The sequence below is a fragment of the Talpa occidentalis genome, unplaced genomic scaffold (assembly GCF_014898055.3).
Source record: "Talpa occidentalis isolate TD23 unplaced genomic scaffold, MPIMG_talOcc4v2.1 talOcc4.8, whole genome shotgun sequence".
NCBI lineage: Eukaryota > Metazoa > Chordata > Mammalia > Eulipotyphla > Talpidae > Talpa > Talpa occidentalis.
In genome coordinates this window covers 67,486,010-67,506,290 of record NW_023605194.1, presented here as the reverse complement: position 1 = coordinate 67,506,290, position 20,281 = coordinate 67,486,010, and the positions used below count along the sequence as shown (strand labels likewise).

General features: G+C 58.0%; 2 protein-coding genes across 10 annotated transcripts; one reads left to right on the top strand and one right to left on the bottom strand.

Moving 5' to 3' along the window:
- The first annotated feature begins 1,043 nt into the window (after positions 1–1,043).
- Positions 1,044–5,741, top strand: CCDC188 (coiled-coil domain containing 188). 4 transcript variants are annotated; one of them, XM_037496021.2, is made up of 9 exons: positions 1,044–1,666; positions 1,816–1,923; positions 2,079–2,183; positions 2,284–2,340; positions 2,450–2,509; positions 2,636–2,700; positions 2,879–2,933; positions 3,147–3,196; positions 5,293–5,741. In XM_037496021.2, the coding sequence occupies exons 1-9, from the start codon at positions 1,133–1,135 to the stop codon at positions 5,351–5,353; spliced, it is 1,095 nt and encodes a 364-aa protein (XP_037351918.1). In that variant the 5' UTR covers positions 1,044–1,132; the 3' UTR covers positions 5,354–5,741. The 4 variants fall into 4 exon arrangements, with proteins under 4 accessions (XP_037351918.1, XP_037351914.1, XP_037351917.1 ...); XM_037496017.2 differs by having other exon boundaries at positions 3,284–5,331; XM_037496020.2 differs by lacking the exon at positions 1,816–1,923 and having other exon boundaries at positions 3,284–5,331.
- ZDHHC8 (zinc finger DHHC-type palmitoyltransferase 8) lies at positions 3,566–19,490 on the bottom strand. 6 transcript variants are annotated; one of them, XM_037496016.2, is made up of 11 exons: positions 19,255–19,383; positions 12,282–12,403; positions 11,945–12,102; positions 11,673–11,845; positions 11,369–11,471; positions 10,869–10,960; positions 10,561–10,702; positions 10,260–10,380; positions 10,080–10,189; positions 7,814–8,808; positions 3,566–4,977 (listed from the first exon to the last, which is right to left on the bottom strand). In XM_037496016.2, the coding sequence occupies exons 1-11, from the start codon at positions 19,356–19,358 to the stop codon at positions 4,752–4,754; spliced, it is 2,346 nt and encodes a 781-aa protein (XP_037351913.1). In that variant the 5' UTR covers positions 19,359–19,383; the 3' UTR covers positions 3,566–4,751. The 6 variants fall into 6 exon arrangements, with proteins under 6 accessions (XP_037351913.1, XP_037351908.1, XP_037351910.1 ...); XM_037496011.2 differs by lacking the exon at positions 3,566–4,977 and adding an exon at positions 5,007–6,759 and having other exon boundaries at positions 19,255–19,490; XM_037496013.2 differs by lacking the exon at positions 3,566–4,977 and adding an exon at positions 5,007–6,759 and having other exon boundaries at positions 12,029–12,102.
- Between the last annotated feature and the right edge of the window lie 791 nt (positions 19,491–20,281).

Sequence of the window (20,281 nt, the reverse complement as noted above, 5' to 3'; positions counted from 1 at the left end):
CTCACTGCTTTGCCAACAGCTCCCACCACTTAGGAGCTTGTCCTGTCCTGCAGAATACACTGAGGGGCTGTGGCTTTACTCCTGACCTCAAATTCTAAGCAAGGCCATTCCTCCCCCATGGCAGAGGAACCCAGAGCAGAGAGGTGAAGGCCCAACATATGTGACTTCTTCCAACCTCTTCTCCTGGCATATTGGCAAAAATCATTTGGCAAGAGTGAATCCCCAAGGCAGCCCCTAATGCAGGGTGAAGAGAGGAATTCTTGTTGTGACGAGAGCCAAGTCACATTGCAGAAGAGCAAGAAAGCGAAAGAAAAGAGATTTGTGACTATTTCTATCACACAAGGGAGAAAACTGAGAAAGAGAAAGACATGGAAACAGGGACTCTAGGCCCAGTGGCAGGAGTTAGGGTAAGGGTCAGTGGGACAGACAGCATGGTGGAATGCTGGAAGGAAGGAAGGAGAAGCAACCCTGACTAGAATCTGGCTAATATCATTGGACATTCTTTACAGTCACTGAAAAGCCCCCTGAAGCGTGAAGAGAAGCTTGCATCAGGTTCTATCCCTTAACAGCACTGCGGCCTTGGGCAAGAGATGGAAAGTCTTCAAGTCTTAGGTTCCTGCCCTGCTGCCCCCCACCTACCTACAAAGAGAGGATAATTAGGGTCCTTTAAGATCCTGTTCAACAAGTGGTTAAAAAAAAAAAAAAATTGCGATCTGTTAGGTAAAAAGTCTGGGCCGTAGGATGATGTCTTCTGTGCCAGCAGAAGTCGAGGGAAGACTGTACTGGACACCGTTTTTTTTTTTTGCGTGGTTTTGCTGTAAATGCATGTCTGATCATCTACTTTACATATTGAGAAAATTGTTAAGGGGGCTCATGTGAGTGGGATGTGAAATATGCAGAGGGAGTGACCAAATGAGGAAACTTTAAGTGACATGGTGGAAGAGTCCCCTCAACCCTTGCTCTGGCCACCGCCCTGGCCCATTATGACCTCCTTAGCTCACCCAGTCCTTTGTGACAGATGCCACTGAGGTTGCCCTGCGAGCTATGACACCAGAGAGCCCTGAGTAAGAGGGTGGCAGGTGGAGCCAGGCCAGAGCCTGGACCTGGGGTCAGGAAGGGGTCACAGGGCGGGATGGAGGGGCCAAAAACCCTGGGCCCCTGTGGCCACTCCCACCCTCAGTGTCCCCAACCCCCAGCTTCAAGCAGCCATGGAGGATGCCTGGATCCGCCCTGCCAGGGCTTTGTAAGGTGGCCCTGCCTCGTACCTCTCTCCTCTGCTCACTCGATGGAGTCAACCAGGCCTTTCCCAGCCCCAGGGGGTGCAGGTGGGGCACCCAGGGTTGGCGCTGAGGTGCCTGGGAATTTTATTTCAAGTGACAAGGGAGAGATGCAGCATCAGAGAACAAAAGACCCAGCAGGGGCAAGACAGGGACAAATGGAGGCAGGGTTGGGATGGGGCTGGCCCTTGCACTCAGGACGAGAGCCGGGGACCCCCAGGCAGGAGGTGCCGTCCAGCTCAGGGCCCAGACCTTGCCCAGGTTCACCCCTGACCCCAAGAGCAGGGACCCCAGCCTCCTCCAGAGCAGCTCCCTCCCAGCTCCAGAGCATACCCCTGGGGCCTGCAGAGCAGTCCTTCTTCCATTTGGAACAGGAGAACCAGAATCTGGTGAGTAAGGCACTGCTTCGGGCTGAGCCCATCTTTAACAGGCTCCAAGGCCCCAAACCCTCCCCTCTGGCCTACAGCCCCTTCCCCAGCCCCTCTGCTGTCCGAGAAGTGACCATGACGGATGGTCCCATCTCTTCGCCTCAACCCAGAAAAGGCAAAACCAGGACCTGCGGGACCAGCTGGGGGCCCTCCTGGGACCAGGGCAGCAGTTCCTGCCCCTGTGCCCAGAGCACTCAGGCTGCACAGCCCTGGCCTGGGTAAGTGTGTGGCAGGCCCAGCCCAGGAAGGACTTTGGGTAGCCAACAGGAATGACCCTGTGACAGCACACACCCCATTCCCACCCCCATTCCGAAGCAGTCCAGGACCACTGACGCTGGCCATGGCACTGAGCTGACCCCAGGCTCTTTCACAGTCCCCCAAGCCGAGCAGCACCCAGCCCCTGGAGGATAGAGCACCTTTGCAACTGCTGCGGAGGGAGCTGTGCCGAGGGGAGGAGTCCTTCGTGCAGCAATCCCAGGTGGGCCCAGGAGCTGTGCCAGGGAGGGTCCTAGCACAGAAGACCTGGGTGAGCCCAGACCCAGATCCCTGCCCATGCCCACATTGTACCCCTCCCTCAGAATGAACTGCAGCAGATCCGGTTGTCCTTTGAGAGGAAGAAGATGGCCATCACTGAGGTGCCTTCTTGGCCAAGTGGGAGGGGAAGATAGGGGATCCACCTGGTTGGGCACATCCACAGGTCCTGCTCATTGGAGCATGCATGACCCAGCCTTCCCCTCCCACCAGGTGTGGGATGGTGTGGCGGACGTACACATGGCCCTGAACAACCAGGCCACTGGTCTCCTGGTAGGTGCCTGAAGGGCACGGAGGAGGGGGCCTGCAGGGAACAGGGCAGAGGGGAGGATGGTGAGCAGCAAGGGGAGGCTGCAGGGTGGTCAGGGTTAGAGGATCCATTTAACCTCTGCTCCCCAGAACCTCAAGAAAGACATTCGGGGAGTACTAGACCAGATGGAGGACATTCAGCTGGAGATTCTGGGGTGATGTGTGGGATCAGGGGCCTGGAGAGCCTGGCTAAGCCAGGACCAGGGCGAGTGTCCTGCTCAGGTGGGGTGGACCGATCCTTGACCCCTCCCCAGTTCCATAGCACCATACCTGGGAGTGGTGTCAGGCTGGGGCAGGGGCACCCACGGCCCTGACTGTATGCGCCCTACCCAGGGAACGTGCCCAGTGCCGTACCCAGGCCAGGAAGGAGCAGATGGCATGCATGGTGGTAAGCCCCTAACTCCCCCCATGAAGGCCTCACTCAGGGACGGGAGGGGGAGGTGGATTGAGTGGAAGTGGTAGGAGCCCCACCAGAGGTCAGGTGACCAGAGTCTTTCTGAAGATATGGTGGCAGGTGCCTGTGCTGGGAGGGGGAGGAGAAAGCGAGAAATTAATACTGGAACCGCTGGGAGCAGGCTCTCACCCTGCACCTCCCCCACAGAAGGCAAGGCCAAAGCTGGGATGTCCTGAGAGCCTCAAAGGCCAGCTCTGGTAAGTGGCTGTGCACACGGGCAAAGCCCAGTCCCCGAGGACCATCTCCATGGGTGCCCCCCACCCCCTGACCACCGCCGCCCACAGGCTGCTGGCCCTGAGGCTGCTGCTGGGCGCCCTGCTGGCCTGCACTGCCGCCTATGTGTACGTGGTGGACCCTGCACCCTTCGAGGGGCTGGTGCCGCCCCTGCTGAGCCGCGCCGCAGTCTGGAAGCTCCGGGCCCTCCTGGGCCCTTTCCTGCACCTCGAGGTGGACGACTTCCTGCCCTTCTAGGCCGGAGGCCCAGCGGCCCCAGCGAGGAGGAGGCCAGGCAGCCGGCACTGCCCCGGGTGCCCAGCGGCCACACCGGCCCTCGCCCATGGCACTGCTGTGCACCGTTCCCGCCAGAAGCCAGGAAGGGTGGAGGCGGGGTCTGTCCTGAGGGCTGGGCCTGCTGCTAGACATATAGTCGCGACATACACTGAGAGTGAGTTTGTTTCCATGGAAATAGTGGGGGAGGAGGTTTGAGGTCTCCCAAAACCCATCTCACAGTAGGGCGTCCCTCAAGAGTGGCACACCCAATGGGACAACAGCCCCTCCTCAGGAAGCCCCCAAACTGTCCTAGTCATGGGGAAGGCTCTAAACCAAGGGTGTCCACTGAATATGAGGCCCATGTATCCCCAGGCCTTGCATCTGGTATCAGTCCCAACTAGGGGACCTCAGATCAGGCCTTAGCTCTGACTCTGCTGACCCACTGGCCTCACACCCCTCTCATAACCCTGTCCCCATCTGGCAAACCACAACACCCTGCCCCCCACTCCTGTCAAGGCTCAAAGGACAGGGGGACCACGTTGGTGACAGAGTCATGGAGGTAAACATCAAAGATTTTATTGAGGGCATTAAATTGGGGCTGGGGGAATACCTTTTAGAACAATAGAGAAGACCTATGTGGTTTGCAGCTGCCCAGGCAAGAAAAGGGCAAGTGGCAGGAGAGGGCAGGTAAGGGGGTCCTGCCCTGCCCCTGGGGGCATCTGGGCCCAGTGGGCTTAGGGACTTGCTGGGCTGTGGGCAGTGGGGCCCTCTGAGCCCTTCAGGTATGACATCTCAGAGTGAAAACTATCAGACAAGGCCAGGGCAGAGCCATCAATGGGAACTGCAGGGGAGGGGTCAGCGTCTCCTCCCCACCCCGACTTAACGGCTCCAGGAGGTTAAGGCATCTGTTTCTGGGCTAGGGGTGGAGGAGGGAGTGCAGTGACTGCAAGGATAACCTGAGACCCCCCACCCCAGCCCAACCCACAGAGGCCTGGGCTCCCTGGGGAGGAAGTGGCATCTAAAGTGCTTGGTTAGGGAGGGTATCGGGGTGATGGCGCATAACCCCGGGAAAGTCGTGCTGGTCCTAACAACCCCAGGGCCCCTACTTGGAAGTACTAGACCCCCTGCAGCAGGTGGGGACTTCCTGAGGTGGGTGGGCACAGGGCCACAGGCCCTGGTGGGCTGGGAGCCAGTCAAGGTGCAGCTGGTGGAAAGGGACCCCCTGGGTCCATGGCAGCCTGGCCTCCCAGGTCCCGGAGCCACCTACTTGGCATCTGGTTCTGGCCCCAAAAGGCTGGGGAAAAGGCGGGAGGTAGCTGAGTGCAGGTGGCACACAGCCCCACGTGGAGGCACTCCCGCAGCGGGGCTCCAGGGGACCCGCAGAGACAGGCGGTCCTCCGGGAGACCAAGATGGCACAGGTGCAGGCTGGGGATTACTCTAGGCTGGCCACGCAGCCCCCATCCATGACTGCAGGTACTGATCCGCCCCCTGCGGGCCGCAGCGTCCCATGAGAAAGAAGTAGAAAGGTGGACGTCAGCAGGGGACAGGGCAGCCCGGTGCAGGGACTGAGCTCAGCTCATCTCCTACACTGGGCCAGCCCTTGCCCCAGCACCCCAATCTGTCTAAGCTGCCTAAGCCCTGAAAAGCTGTGGGTTACCAATACTCTACCATCCACAACATTTGGCAGGTTGGCAGGGAGTGTGGGCTGACTGCCAGCAAGTATAGTGTCAGGGTCCCCCACACAGGGTCCTAAGACAGCATGAGCCCATTTATGCACCCCTAGTCCAGCCTTTGTGTTACTAGGGATGCCCTGGAGTGTCTGCAGCCCCAGCCTTTCTCCAAACACCATTACTGCCAGGAATGACGCAGACCCGGGGGACCCTCATGCTTGTCAAAGAACTGTTGGCCAGCCCCACCCCCCGAATCTCCAACTCAGCTTAAGTCCATGGACATGCCCAGGAGGAAAACTCTGATGGCCAGCTGCCAGTCACTCTCCTGGAGCCTGACCTGTTCTGCCCCCTCCCCCCAGGTTGGCAATAACAGCCCTCTCCTTGCTGTTATTGGATCAAAATGTTATTGGATCAAAAGGATCAAAATGACTCTTTTTCTTTTTTTAATAAAATTATAGATATATAGATGTAGGTATAAAAACATAAAACAGACACAATGCAAGCAGACGCTGCTGTGTGCTTACTCTCGGGTCCCTGGTGCCAGGAGGAACTGACTCCCCACCCCAATGTGTATCCCACATGGGCATCACAGCTCCAACGGGGCTGCATAACATGGGGTGGGGAATCTCCAGTTTGGCAGGGAGGGGACTTCTGGTCTCACCAGGTCCCTGTGGCAGCATCCAGCCCCATGCCTGCTCCTGCCTACCCCCGTTGCCTCCCACAAGAGCATAAAGTAGAGGTTAAGGCTTCAATGAAAGCGGTGGGGGCAGGGGGCCCAAGCATTAGCACATGGGACATGGCAGGGCAGCTCAGAGCACAGACATGGGGACGTGCCCACCAGCTGGGTGAGACAGGACACATGGAGCCAGATCCACCCACAGTTGGCTGTCTGTCCGTCCATCTACCTGTCTGCCAGAACCCAGAGCAGGCCAGGTGCCTGTGGGTCAGAGCTGGTCTTGTCAAGTTACAAGATTCCCACAGGGCCCCTGAAAGGCAACCGTTAAGAGCAGCTGAGCAGCACAGCCTGTGGTCTGGGAGGAGGGCCATGGGCCAGGCCTGTCTGTCTGTCTGTCTCTAAGCCACAGGGACCCATCTCTAAGGGTAGTGGGTGATAGCAACTGGCCTGGCAGCAACCTCAGGGACATGGGGACAGTCCATGCAGATGCAATCTGTGACCCCAGACTGCCCCAGTTCACAGAGCAGGGGACCGAGGCAGAAGCTGCCATCCTTGGCCCAGCCATGCCCTCATGAGCAGGTGGGTGGCTGAAGGGATGGAGGGCGAGGGACTGGCTTGTGGAGGCGTGGCTCTCTCTCTTGCTGATGGATCCACACACCAGGCCTGGGCCTTCTCCTTTCCCAGGGCAGTGAAGTTGGGGGGTGGGGGCAGCCGATGGGGGTTCCCGGTCCCAGCAGTGCCACTGTCAGTCCTCACACCGAGATCTCGTACGTGGTCCCACCCACACCGGACACTTTCTTAACAAGCGTGTGCCGGGCAGGGTTGGCGGAAGGCCCTGGGGAGCCAGCGGCAGGTCCCAGGCGGGCCAGGCCAGGAGACTGCCCGTTAAGTTTACTTGGGGGGGTCTTCAGCTGAGGGTGTTCCCTGCATCAAAACAAGCACATACATGCATGCACACGGTGAACATGGGACCACAGCTGGACAGGCCAGAAGAGGCAACAGGACAATTGACACAGATACAGATGGAGCCCTGGATAGCCCCTGCCCTCTGAGCTCATCAGATCCCTCCTGGAAAGTAAGACAGTACAGAGCTTCCCAAGGCACAGGGGCTGTGCTGTCACAGGACAGACAGGTGTCAGAATTGCTGTCAACCCTTCCCAGGTCCTTTGGTCCCTCCCAGTGGCACAGACTTGAAGCCTCTGAGTCCTATCCCATCCAGGTGGCCCAAACTGGGGGGCCAGTGATTTGTCCTTTCTTTGCTCCTTCCTAGGAACAGGAGGGGCTGCCCCCCTGCTGCCCCACTGACAAGTAGTGTTCCTGATTTCGCTGTCCAAACATTCAAGAGGGCGAGAGCCCCTCCCCTCAGTGGCTGTACCCTGCCTCGCCATGCAGCTGCCACCTGTTGGGGCTGTCACACCCACAACAGTAACCTCCTCATGGGCTAAGTTGTGTTCAAGGTGACTGGGGTGATGCCCCTAGGATGCCAATACACCCAGTTGCTTAGCTCTTATACTTGGACCTGTTCCAATAGGTGGTCTGTCTGGCATCCTCAGTGACCCATCTATTGGGGACATGAGACCACCCTGCCCCAAAGTCTTGACATTTCCACATCTATGCACAAGGAAACCCCTGTTTCGCAGGGTTGTGTGTTGACCAAAGCCAGGCCCATGGTACCCCAGGTGGCATGTTCTGTTGCAGGACAATATCTCCTAGCATCAGCCTCCTGGACAGGGACAGCGTCACTGTCTCCAGAGGAAGAAGCTCTGGGCAGGTTGCCAGGTGGGCAGTCAGGGAGGTCCACAGAACTACCAGGACATCCTTGGAGCTGGGCTACATTCACAAAGTCTGTCAGGAGCCACTGAGGCTCACCCCCACAGCCAGCCACAGGCCTGGACAATTCACACAAGCTTGGCCAAAGGGACCCCCAGGTGTCCAGCACCTCCTGTGCTGAGAAGCCCACTGCACCCCTGGCACCCACCTCTGCACAGCCAGCAAGGGTGGCGGTTCTGGGAGGTCCGTATGGATGAAGGCAACGGCTTTGGGGCCCGCATAGGAGGGTGAGCGGGGAGTGCCAGGCGGGGAGGGTGGGCCCTGGTGCGCCGGTGACCTGTGGGAGCCACTGCTGGGCCGGGGCCCCGGGGCATTGTTGTTGGCTAGGTCGGCCTGCAGGGAGGAAGAGGAGGTCCGAGGCGCTCGGCTCACGGCACTGGACAGGGAGGACAGTGACGTCTGCAAGGCCGGATTGCGGGCACCACCAAAACCAGGCCCAGCCACCAGGTCTTCTCTGGAGCCATAGCGCAGCATAGGGCCACGGGGCCCCTCAGACAGCATGTTGGCCTGCTGCAGGCTGTATGAACTGGGCGCATCATAGATGCCTGAATCCCCAAAGAGTGAGTCGGCCTGAGAGCGCAGCAGCCGCTCACGCTCCTCCCTGTCCTTGCGCTCCTGGATGGAAGCCATGATGGTCCTGGAAAGGTTGTCATAGCGCACAGGTGAGGGTTCCCGGGGACGGGGCCCCAGCACAGGGCTGAAGCTGCAGGTTGGGGGCCGTGGTAGGTCCCCCATTGCCCCTGGATGCAGGTAGGGTGAGTGATAGCCGGCCATACCAGCTGAGGGGTGGGCTGGGCACATGTGGCCACCAGGCGAGCCGGGGTTAAGAAGGCTATCGTAGGATAGACTGCCATTGCGGTTGGGCAGTGCATGGGGAGCAAAGATGCTGCGGTGGGGCGTGGGGGGCCCACCCTCAGAACGCAGGGGCTGCAGGGCCACCTGGTCCCTGCCCCGCTGGCCTGTAGCCTTGAGGCTCAGAGAGCGCAAGGCGCCAGAGAAAGTGCCAGCAGCACTGAGTGGCGGGGATGGTGGGTAGGCCACGTGCAGGTTGCTAGGCGGGTAGTCAGGGAGGTCCAGGCTGGGCTCAGAGACAAAGTCCAGGCTGTGGATGCTTTCTTCCCCTAGCGTCAGGGAGTCAGGGACCTGCGGGGAGAGAGGGCACATGTGCTCCATGATATGCGCCATGCCCTGTCTGTCCACTGGGAAGCTACAAACCTAGTGACAGAGGTGGCACAGGCACAAGTTACAAACCCTCTATTTCCTGACACATCATCTTTTCCTTGCCTGCCACAGAATGAAGTAGAGACGTGAGAGCAGAGACAGACCCTGCGCCTCCCCAGGGAAGGCTGCTCTGGTCCATACTCATTGGGGGTCAGTGAGGTAGTGGTGGAAAGATGGGACCATGTGGGCTGAGCCATGAGGAAATATAATAACCACAGTGACCAATGATCCTTGTCCAGACACTGCCCAGCTGAGAGTCAAGAGCACTGCCCAAGGTCTGTTTGCTTGTTGCCAACACCCAGGACAGCACTCCAGGAGTGCATCCAGCCTAGGGGTCAGCCATAGCAATAGAGAGGCAGAGCCTCTTGAGTCTCCATGATTTACAGCATAGGGACACCAGCCTGCAGAAACTCAAAAACCCAGAGGGGATGTGGGTAGGGACAAATGTGGCTTTAGGGAACTTGGCCAACCAGCTGGAAATCGCTAGAAAAGCCAGAACAAGCCCTGGAAGGAGGCAAAATGGGCGAGGGTATTATCTAAAGCAACACCATTCCCAAGAAAGGCTGCCACAGCTTTTGGGGGCAGGGCCATACATCCTGGCCAGGGAGGCCAAAGACACTGCCTACCAAGAGGCAAAGAAGAGAGGTCAGGACATTGGTACAGAGGGGTGGAGCTGGTCCGTATGTCCTGGGCCGGATCGCAGGCCTGCCTCTGATGGCTTTGAAGGTAGGCAGGCAGTTCTGAGAAAGCTCAGGACTCTGGACCGTTCCTCAGGCTCTCCAGGGCTGTTGACTACTCCACAGTGATATGTAGAATGCTTGTATGTTTCAGGGAAAATAACTATCCTTTCTCAAACAATCTCAAATTCTTTTGAAGCTTCTCCATGGGCGTTATAGAGTGCCTAATGATGGAATTCCAGGCATCCTGGCACAGATGCCTCTGGGAGCAGCCGCCTACCAGACCCAGGCAATGCCAGCCAGTGGAGGGGGTGGCTAGGACTGCTTGCGCCAGACCCTCCCAGGACAGGCCCTCTGTTGGCTCCTGTCCATCACCCCCAGCTGGTATACCCAAAGGCTGGGGTCATGCCAGATCCTACAGGACCTTCTACGGTCCAGGTAGGGGGTAAGGTCTCAGGGGATCAGAGCTTTGTGGGCTGGGGCCTCCTGGGATGGGGCAGGGCTGGACCTCCTTACCTGCTCACCAGGCCCGCAGAAGGGTGCCTTGGGACCCGTGGGAAAGGTGGGTCGGAACTTGTACATGGCCGGTGTTGGAGGGTTGGTCCTCTGTGTTGACAGGGCACTCTCTGGGAAGATGAACCAAGGTCAGGCAAGGGACAATCAGTTCCCCCCCACACACAGTTTCCCCCACCTCACCAGCACTGCCAGGCCGTGGTGTCTGTCGGTCGCTGATAAATGTGCTGGCCTCTGCCTTGGGGGGCAGTGGCGGCCCCAAGTCCAATGGTTTCTCATCTAGCCGATCAAGGCTGCCCTTAGACTGAGAGGTGGAGTGGTCAGTAGTAGGGAGGGTGCAGGCTTGGGACATGGTTCCACTGAGGACTCCGTTCTGGGAACATGGGACCTAGGACCCTCCCTCCGCCTTCCACTTATAGGCCTCCTTCCCACCTCCAAGGGTCTGACCTTCACTCCTTACCCTACCCCACCACAAGGTTCCCACCTTGCTGTGGCCCAGGCTGGCCTTCAGCCCGTTGTCACTAAGTTTGACCTTAAGTGGTGCGGATCGCTCCAGAAGCTCTGGCCTAAGGAAGGGTGGCTTCAGGCGAGTGGCAAGTGGCAGCCGAGGTGACTCTACCACATACCTGCAACAAGGGCAGAGGGGTCAGCGGCCAGAGGAACCTGGCCTGAACACACACCCAGCACAGGGTTGGCCCCACCTGCCAAGAGCAGAAGTGGACCAGGTTTAGGGTCTGTGGCTGCCCACACGGAACCAGGGAAAGGCTCCCGCAATATCAGCCCAGGCCTCACCGGGGTGCCAGGGGGCTGCATAGCACATGTTCCACATTCCCATAGCAGCCTCGGGTGAAGGGGTTCACACCTCCTCGGAACTTTCCCGTCACCTGTGGACACAGGACAGCTTATCCAGCCTGGTGACCAAGGACCCAGGCCAAGACAGACAAGGGGACAAGACAGGGAGAGTAGGGTTCCTCAGGGGGTGAGCGCAGGGCCACCCCCCACCTAGGTCTGTCGCTACAGGGAACTACAGAATTTCTGGGTTCTGAGTCACTGGCAGCTAAAGTGTCCCCAGAGAGAATGAGCCAGGGGACAGGGGTGGTCCCACGCCCCAAGCCCCACCAGCAGTCTCCAGGGCCAGATCCTCTACCTGCTACAGATGCATAAACCACCTTGGTTGAGGATCCCCCAGCCCTGTCTCATCCCCCACAGTTCCTATTTAGTGTATAGCCTTCTCGACCCATTGGGGACCTCCCCACCCCCATCACTATGAGGCCCCCATCCAGGCTGTGCACCTGCTCATTGGTGGTGCGCCCCCGGGTGACCAGTACCACGTGGAAGCCGGTGAGGCCAATGACAGGAATGAAGAAGAGGCCAGCCACACACATAACAGCCATGCTGGCCCGTTAAGGCCAATGGCCATGGGCGAGGACATGAAGAAGGTGCCTGTGAACAAACTACCCCCCACAGACCACCTACCTGGGGATAGCAAACCTCCCCTGGGGCACTCCCAGGAGCTGGCCTCACCCCTCCAAGCCTCCATTTCCCCTGTGAAACGTGTCCCTGGCCCCACTGCCTCTATGGTCGGGCCAAGGATACGTGATGGTGGTGTGGGCAGCTCCCAGGCCCTCGGCGTGGTTCAGCACGTAGACCAGGCCAAAGGCGACGACGCCTACCATGTGTGCACTGAGCGACAGCAGGAACAAGAAGAAATAACGGTAGTTGCGACGCCCAATGCAGTTGTTGACCCAGGGGCAGTGGTGATCAAAGTCCTGGCCAGAAGCAATGTGTCAGGGTGCACATGGTGGGTGAGGGGGAGAAGAGGAAGGACAGGGAGGGAGATGCAGGGGGAAAGGTGGCAGGGCAGTCACCTCTACGCAGTTGTCACAGACACTGCAGTGGGAGCAGCGCGGCGGGCGGTAGAAGTGGCAGGTGGCACACCACTTCATACGGACCTGGATGCCCCGTACGTCCACGTTCTTGTAGAGTGGAGCCCGGAAGTCATCCTCCTTATCCTCATCCTCATCCGCTGTGGAGGTGATGAGGGGAGGCAGCGGGAAAGTGACTTTTCTGGCAGATGCTGCTTCCCAATCTCTTCCAGCCCACCCACCAGAACCTTTCCCCCTCCCTGCCCCAAGGCTCTCCCATGTCAGCCACTCACACTCTAGCAAGAGTGAGCGGATGAGCAGCCTCAGCACAGGGACCTACCTCGGGGGAAGACGCCAGGGTCCATGAAGGTGGCCATGCTGAAGTTGGCCAGGACAAAGAGGAAGATGATACCATTGTAGACAGGAACAACTGGGGACACAGCTCGTGTCAACCATGGACACCTGTGGTAGAGAGAAGGGTAGAACTGGGTCTAGGACTGCAACAGGTGAGTGGGAAGGAGACATGGCTGCAAAGGAACTAGACATGACCATGCATTTGTAGGGTGGGCCTTCAAGGCCACCATTAGTGCTCACTGTGGCAGTCAGGGAAGCAGGCTGGCTACTGAATTTTGAGTACCCTCCTTCGCTCAACCAGCAGGAGCTGTATGTGCTTAGCTTTCTAGGTGCCAACTCTGACCCTCATTAACACCCACCCCAGGTGAGGAAACCAAGGCTCAAAGAAGCCCTTGGGCTGCACTATTTAGGAAGCATGGCCAGAGACAAGCCATATCCTCCCACCCCAGCCCAGCTTCTTTCTGGTCTCTCCTGCCCTTGCAGGATACTGACTAAATAAAGGTAGAAGTCCAGGATGGACAGCAAACCCATTCTGTCTATGGCCCGTGACCCATCAGACAGCTAGGACTGGCCCCAGACCTCACCTAGACCTGTCACCAGTCCAGCGGGGGTACCTCATTGGGGAGATTCTGGGGTTTGTGGGAGCCATAGTTCTCCATCAATAAATATGTGGCAGGGCATCACTCCTGCTCTCCTCTAAAGGATACAACCCAGTCAGAGATTCCCTTCTTTCTAGTTTGTCAACTTACTCTTGATGTGGCAGCACAGAATACTTAAAGATTCTAGAAAAGCAGGACGCCCCCGCCACAATCCCACACACTCCTTTGCCATCTACCACCCCTTAACACTTGACTCCAAGGCTGCCACCCCTTTCAGTTGCCTGGCTCCCATAAAGACCTTGTATACCACCCTGGTGTTGATTCGGCTACAATTCTTGTCCTCCTGAGGCCTCAAGTGACTATTGGCCCCTGTGGGGACCCACCAATATTTGAGTGCATGACCTGCGGCCTCCAGCCCTGAACCTGTAGTTATTCCCTGAATCACCCACTCAGCTCCCACAAGGTCTCTCTGGCCTCAGGCTCCCTGTCTTTCCCATGGCTCCACGGCGGGGAGTACCCAAGGCATTTGCTTCCCCTTCTGTACCTAGGCCCTTTGTGGAGCTGGGGGACCTCCAAAACAGCCTGGACCATGAGGACAGGGTAATCGTGGCTGCCAGCAGGGTGAGAGAATGTCTACGGCCCCGCCCACTGCCCCAGCATACACCAGCTATGCTGGCAATCCACGCCTGCTTTGGCTGGGAGCCAGACCTGCCACCCCGGCAACCACCTCCATGGCAGCAGAACTTCGCTATTTTTAGTGGAAAGCAAGAGGCTATTTAAAGATTCCACTTCCCACGGCAGCGCACTCAGTGGGCTGAGAGCTGCAAGCTACCCCTTCCTCTTCTCCAGAACCCACCAAGGAATAGAAACACAGCCTGAGGTCACATGTTCCCTCTGCCACAAGGACCTTCCTCCACTACCCCCCTGCCCAGGCAGCCTGGAGGGGTCACCAGCAAAAGTCTTCCTCATTCCCCATTCCTGCATGCTGAAGCCTGGCATAGAGCCTGTGCTCAATGTGTGTTTGCAGACTCAAGCCCAATGCCACTAAGCAAGATACAGTGGGCCTGAGGCAAGGTCTGTCCAGTAAGTTGAGGGACACTGGGCCAAACACCAGGGGAGAGCTCCCAGGGAGGTGAGAGCTGCCTGCCTGAGAGAACCAGGCACGCCTAGAATCCCAGAAGAGGTAGGCCCATGATGCTACTCCAGTGGTACAAGCCAGCTTCCGAGACACCTTCTGGGAAGGGTTAGCTATGTCATAATCTGTGCGAGATGAAAATGCAGGCCCATTGTTTAAAACGGCAACAACAGAACATAAAAGCAAGCACAGGGCTCTCAGGCACCTGCACTGTCTGTGCACCAGTGCAGTCAGCCTGTTATAGAAAAGGAAGGGGACTGGCTGGATGTTCTGGGGCTGGCTTAGGACAAGCAAACATTGTACACATGGGCTGCAACAGATGGGTGGGCACGTAGGGGCAGCAGGCAGGACACATTGGGGAGGTCAGTGCCCTGCCCCACAAATGCCACCCCCCCAACCACCAGGAGCTATCCTATCCACCCCCACCTCACTATACAGACAAGGAGTGAACATCAAAATTCTTGAGGGAGTCTGCATCTGTGCTGGGATTTGAACCATTACCAGGCAGAAGGGGACTGAACCCCACATGCCACCCCACCCCCACAATGACCAAAGCTTCCACCAGTCAGGGCAGCCTGCATGACTTTATCCTCCCTGAGCTGTCCCTCAGTGAGATACCCAGGGTCGGGGGAGATCTGCTGTACCACAACAGGGCATATCTGGAAAACTTCACTGTAGAGGGCAACACCTGCTCTGAGGCAGTGGGGGCCTCAAGGTGGATACCATCAACCCACCTGCCTGGCATGCAAGCAGGGGAGAGCGGGGTGGAAGGCTGAAGGGGGGAGTAGATACCTGACTGGGACCTGAGCCACTGACCTGCTCACCATCTCCAGCCACCAAGGCCTGGCTCAGACCCAGGGTCAGGCACTCCCACACACTCTTCCCCTGAGACCGTCTCCAGTGGTCTCCAACCCCAGGAGGTGCCATAAAGGCCTGGGTCCTACCCAACGAGGACTGGCTCACTGGCTAATTCTGCCAGGACTAGAACTCAGCCGCCTGGGGAAATACATGGGCTAAGTGGGAGGAGAGATGAAAGAGCACACTCAGGCATGTGCACAGACACGCATGCACATCCAGGTGAGCATGCAGGAACAATTGCATGCACACGTATACACAGCACACAAACATGCTGAGACACATGTGTACACCACACAAGCATGCATACTGTCACATGTTCATGCAAAGTAACACACAAGGCAGGTGTGCATGAACACACATCAACATACAGTAGAATGGAGCATCTGCACGTACAGGCATGCACACTCAAGCACATGCTGACACACACAAACAGGCACACCTGCATCCTTACTCATGTGCAAACATAGATGCATGCATACGCACACACACCCCTCCCTCCACTGGCCCAGTCCTGGCCAACCCAGACTATCACTGGATGCCCCTTAACCTCTCTGGTCTTCTGGGGCCCAGGGGACATGACTTTACCAGGAATTCTGGAAAATTTACTGGAGGAGGAAGGCTGTGGGCTGAGCAGCATGAGAACATATGAGGACAGCAAGTTCTCATGGGCAAGGTCCGGCAGACAGCACTACCCAGGCCACCATGTCTGTCCTAGGCTCTGGAAGGGGCCCTCTGCAAACAGGGATGACACCTACTTTTGCCCAAGTGCTGGTGCACTCCAGACTGGCCTCATCAAGCAGGGGTGGGTCACCTCCTGCTGGAAGTGCAGATCTAGAAGGGGTAGGCCTGGGGGGAGGGGAGTGCCCAAATCTAAAGTTCCAAGTCCTCCTCCCTGAGGCCCACTTGGATTGGCAGGGAGACATCACACAGTGGGGCTAAGTCTTCTATAGGGGCAACATGCTCACCACAGCTAAATATGGAATGGAAGATTTAACTCAGCAGTTTTCATTTAAATTGGGTTCTTCAGGGCCTCCCTGGTGGCGCAGCAGTTGAGCGCTGGGTTGCGAAGCTGCCAGCAGCCTCTGCAGCACCAGTTCAATCCCCAGCCGCTGGGCGAGGGTCCCACATGGTGCGCAGACCTCTCCTGCCACCCGCTGCTCCCCTCAGCAATGCACTTCATCAGTCTGCCTGCTCTGCTCCCCGCTCTGCCTCTGGTGAATTCTCTCACCCTCCCGCACTCTGACTGTACCCAGTGCTTGTATAAATAAATAATTAAATCCTTAACAATCAATCAATCAATCAATCAATAAATAAATAAACAAATTGGGTTCTTCAGTAGCACTGTTTTGTATTTGAGAGTGGCACTCACCAGCAGGGGTATCTGGGACTAGTGGCTGCAGAGCCACTCTGTCCTGGTCAGGTTGGGTAAGGGCTCTGGCCACAAGAAGCCTATCCCCACCACCACCACCTGATCCCTGCAGATACCTGAGCAGAAGAGAAAACTGGGGTTTAAAAGACCAGGTATACCCCCAGGCCAGATGCATCCCATCCCGCTCTATGCAGCCACTGCCAGTGGCTCTGTCTCCCTGGGCCTGTCACAGGCTGTATTTCCTGCTGTCCCGGGCTGTGCCTTGGGAGTGTTCAGGTCCATCTTGGAGACCAGCTGTGCCATCCCAGAAATCTGCCCACAGGAACTGGGACAGAGACAAAATGGCCCAGTCCAGCCCCAGGCACTGCGATCAACCAAGCTTCCTGGCCCTCTGATGTTCTCAGGGTCCCCATCATTCCGCAAAATGGCTCTGAGCAGAGGAAAGGGAAGGGGTGGAGGACTGGTGACCCTTGGACCCCCTTCTAGCACCTGGCATTGAACCACAGTATGAAGGGCTTCTGTGGTACAGGGGGACATGACCTCACCAGGAACTCAGAAAGTTTCCTGGAGGAGGAAGGCTGCTGGGAACCTGCCCTGTGGTGCACACCGTCCTCACCTCCAGGGTCCTTTCCATGCTCCAGCTTTTAATGGTCACGTTTGAATGTCCTGCTAGTTCCAAACCCTCAGTGCTGACCTAAGGTAGGGTCTTTGATCCTCTAGGCCCCTAGATCTGCACCCTGTGAGGACTTTCCCTGAAGAGGGTAACTGGTGTTTACTAAGTGCAGTGAGGGGGCCTGGGCCACTCAGAGTCCAGTGACATCAAAGGTGTAGAGGCAGATAACAGAGGAGACCTACGTGGGACAGGAGGGCACAGGAACAAGCTGCTCCCTCCTGAGCACAAGTCAATCTATAATGGGCCTGGGCCTGGGCCTGGAAATAGAGCGGAAGTGTGGGTGCTGAGTGACAAGAGGCCTGTTCACAGAAGGGGATTGTCTGGACCCTTCTTCCTTCAGTTGCCAAGCTGTGGGGGCACTAATGGGCCTGGCCCAACTCACAGAGCCCTTCTCAGGAACCCAGCAGAGGTGAGGTGGGGGCAAGCCAGAGCCCAGGGAATATGGTATTAGGGTGTGGGGGAACCAGGTCCCCAGGGGATGCAAGGCTCTCTTGGCTTGACAGTGGCTGTACCTGGTCCTCTGTGCTGCCACAGGGCACATAAGGCATCTTCTCTTAGGCTGAGTGGATCATATGCAGGGCAAGGGGCAGGGAATGGCCTGTGGTGCCTCAAGAGAACCTGCACCTCACAGTGCCAGAGTCCCTGAATCCAGAACCCAGCTGTGAGAACAGAGGAAGGACAAGCTGCACCCCCATCTACCCCAGCAGGGTAGAACAGTCTGAGCACCCACCACTTGTGGGTGGCAGGTCAAAGTCACAGGACAGCGTGTAAGGAAACTCTGAACTCACAAGAAGGGCTCACGACAATCAGGCTATGGAGGGCCAGGTAACTCTAGGAGGAGAGGCGACAGCCCAGCTCTTTGGAGTAGAATTGATTTTTGAAAATGATTTCTTTAAAAAAAAAAATTTCCTGCATTTTACAAGTTCTCAATAAAGAATGTGCCCTTTTAAAATCAGGAGAAAAAACTGAAGTGCACTTGGGCAGTGAAAAACTGAGACAGGCAAGTAGAAGCCACATTGGAGAGCTCAGATCAGTCCACCCCACCCGTACCCCCAGCACCCACCTCAGCCCAGAGTTAGGACTGAAGACCCAGCAAGACATGTCCCTCTCAGCCTGCATCCACTGCCCACCTACCCCGCTTCTCTCTGCCCCACAGCCCGCAACATTTGAGTGACAAGAACACGCCTGCTCACCAAAGCCAGAAATAAGCCCATCCACACAGGCCTTTTTTAAACATGTTCTTGGCAGCCTGTGGTACCCACCCCTCCCCGGCCTCCACAGGCGCCCAATACAGACTCACCGTCCACACAGCCACCACTCTCACTCTTGCTAAGGTGACAGGCTGCCGAGCTGGCTCATGCCCACACCTGCTCTAGGTTTGCTCACACTCAGGCTGACTGCCTGGTAATAGAGGCCCTGCAGGCGACAGTCACCCCAGACTGTAGGTCTCCAGAAAGGCTTGAGTGGTCATGCTGTGGTCACCTAGACTGTATCTCAGAATTGTGGAAAGTGACTGCAGATCCATATGGCTGAAGCCTGGAGCCCCTAACCCTTCTTCATGCCTGAAGGAGCCCTGGGAGTGGAGGCAGAACCACCAACAAGGAGCTGTGTCCTCAGCATGTCAGGCCACTCAACACTCAGGTCTGTGAGCCAGCTGGTGTCACAGGGCAAGCTCAGGCTGCACAGGCCTAGTACCTGGCATGCTCTCCACCTCAAGGGTCCCAGAGCTCACCATGGCTGCTGGCCCCGCTGGGGCCCTCCAGCTGCAACCAACCGGCCTTCCTGAGAGGTAGGTCAAGGGATTGTCGACAGGACTGCCAGGCAAACATAACAGGCAAGCTGTGGGCAGGCACACGGTAGCCAAGCCAGGCCACACCTGCATAGGAACAACTAGACTCTGGACCAAAGCCAGATTGCCTGGAGGGGATCCCAAAGCAGACCTCAGGGCTCCTTGCAGGTAGTATTGGTGGCTCTGAGTAGCCCAGGTCCCTCACAGTTTGAGGAGAGGGAGGTTGCAGCCACACCCTGGTAAGTTACTGCACACACTCCCTTGCCCAAGGCCAGCGCCTCACACTCAGGGACACTCAGGAGGGCCTGCCAGGAACTAGTGTCCCCCACGCAGGATTCACCCGTGTCTGGTGCCTAAGGGTGGGCAAGCTCAGGGCTTTGGCCTCAGGGTGGTGACTCACGTGGCCCCCGGCAGTCCTAGTGCCAGTCCCGCCCTTACCTGCCTGCGGGTCCCTGGACCTCAGTCCCTCTAGCTGAACCGCCCCCTAATCCAGGCCCCTTTGGGCCGCCAGGGCCCCCAGCGAGTGGCGGACTCACGTGAACACGAAGAACAGGGTGCTGGAGCCGACCAACAGCGCAGCGGCCGTAGCCACCGGGATGTACTTGGCGGGTTTGAGGCGCGTCCCGGGGCTGCGGGGCATCCTGGGCGCCGCGCCGCCGCATCCCTCCCCGAGGCCGGGCAGGCGGGGCCGGCCGGGGTCGGGCCGGGGCGGGCAGGGCGGGCTGAACGCGGCGCAGGACCCGCGGCTGTGGCGGAGGAAATCCCACCCCACGGGCGGCGGCGGCGCGCTGATGTCAGAGCGCCCCTTAAGGTGGACCGGTCGACAAGGGGGCGCGGAGACGCGGAGTTCCGCGCCCACGCACCCGGCCCCTCCCTGCCCACGGACCACGCATGCGCCCGCCCTGCCCTGCGCGCTGCCGGGGCTCCGTGCGCGCGTCCTGGTGTGGGGGTCCTGGCGTGCCAGTGCCCGTGGACGTCTGTGCCACACTCTGGACCCGCGGATGGGTCAGGCAAGTGCCCGCGGCCCTGCCCACCGGGTAGGCGCCAACGGAAGGCCAGGTCCCGTTACCAGGCCGAAGGTCCTGGCGCAAGTTCCAGTTGTTTCCATGGCCTATTCGAACATTTCCCTGAAGATCTCCGACTAAAGACCTTCCCTAAAGTCCCTGGGCTCTGTGTCATGTCCCCCACATCTGGAGCACACCTCACTCTGGCAATCAGGAACGTGGAGATATGTGAAACTGCAGGGACACCATGGTTAGCGCCTTCCCACTCAAGGCCTCAGGACACACAGCTGGGCCCAGCCAACTAATAAGCATGGCAAGGGGGATAAGGAGGACACCGGCACATCCGTGGTCTGGCCCTCGCAGCAGACTCGGGGGAGTGTATGTGGTTGGGAAAATCAAGGATGCCAGGCAAGCCCCTCAACTTCTCAGAGGAAGGGTGGAGTGTCCCTGGAAAAGTGCTGGGCAACCTGCCCCTGCCTAGGATAGGCGGGTGACAGGCACCTCCTGCAGGAAATCCCACCCATCTGTGCAGCAGCCTCTGCCACTTAAGGTGGACTAG

Excerpts from the sequence above, each read along its gene's own strand:
- CCDC188 (XM_037496017.2), top strand. The coding sequence starts at position 1,133 with ATGGAGGGGCCAAAAACCCTGGGCCCCTGTGGCCACTCCCACCCTCAG. Across the intron at positions 1,924-2,078 it reads GCTGCACAGCCCTGGCCTGG|TCCCCCAAGCCGAGCAGCAC; the intron begins GTAAGTGTGTGG and ends GCTCTTTCACAG. Across the intron at positions 2,934-3,146 it reads AGCAGATGGCATGCATGGTG|AAGGCAAGGCCAAAGCTGGG; the intron begins GTAAGCCCCTAA and ends CCTCCCCCACAG.
- ZDHHC8 (XM_037496016.2), bottom strand. The coding sequence starts at position 19,358 with ATGCCCCGCAGCCCCGGGACGCGCCTCAAACCCGCCAAGTACATCCCG. Across the intron at positions 12,404-19,254 it reads ACCCTGTTCTTCGTGTTCAC|GTGTCCATGGTTGACACGAG; the intron begins GTGAGTCCGCCA and ends TCTCTACCACAG. Across the intron at positions 10,703-10,868 it reads TGCAGCCCCCTGGCACCCCG|GTATGTGGTAGAGTCACCTC; the intron begins GTGAGGCCTGGG and ends CCCTTGTTGCAG.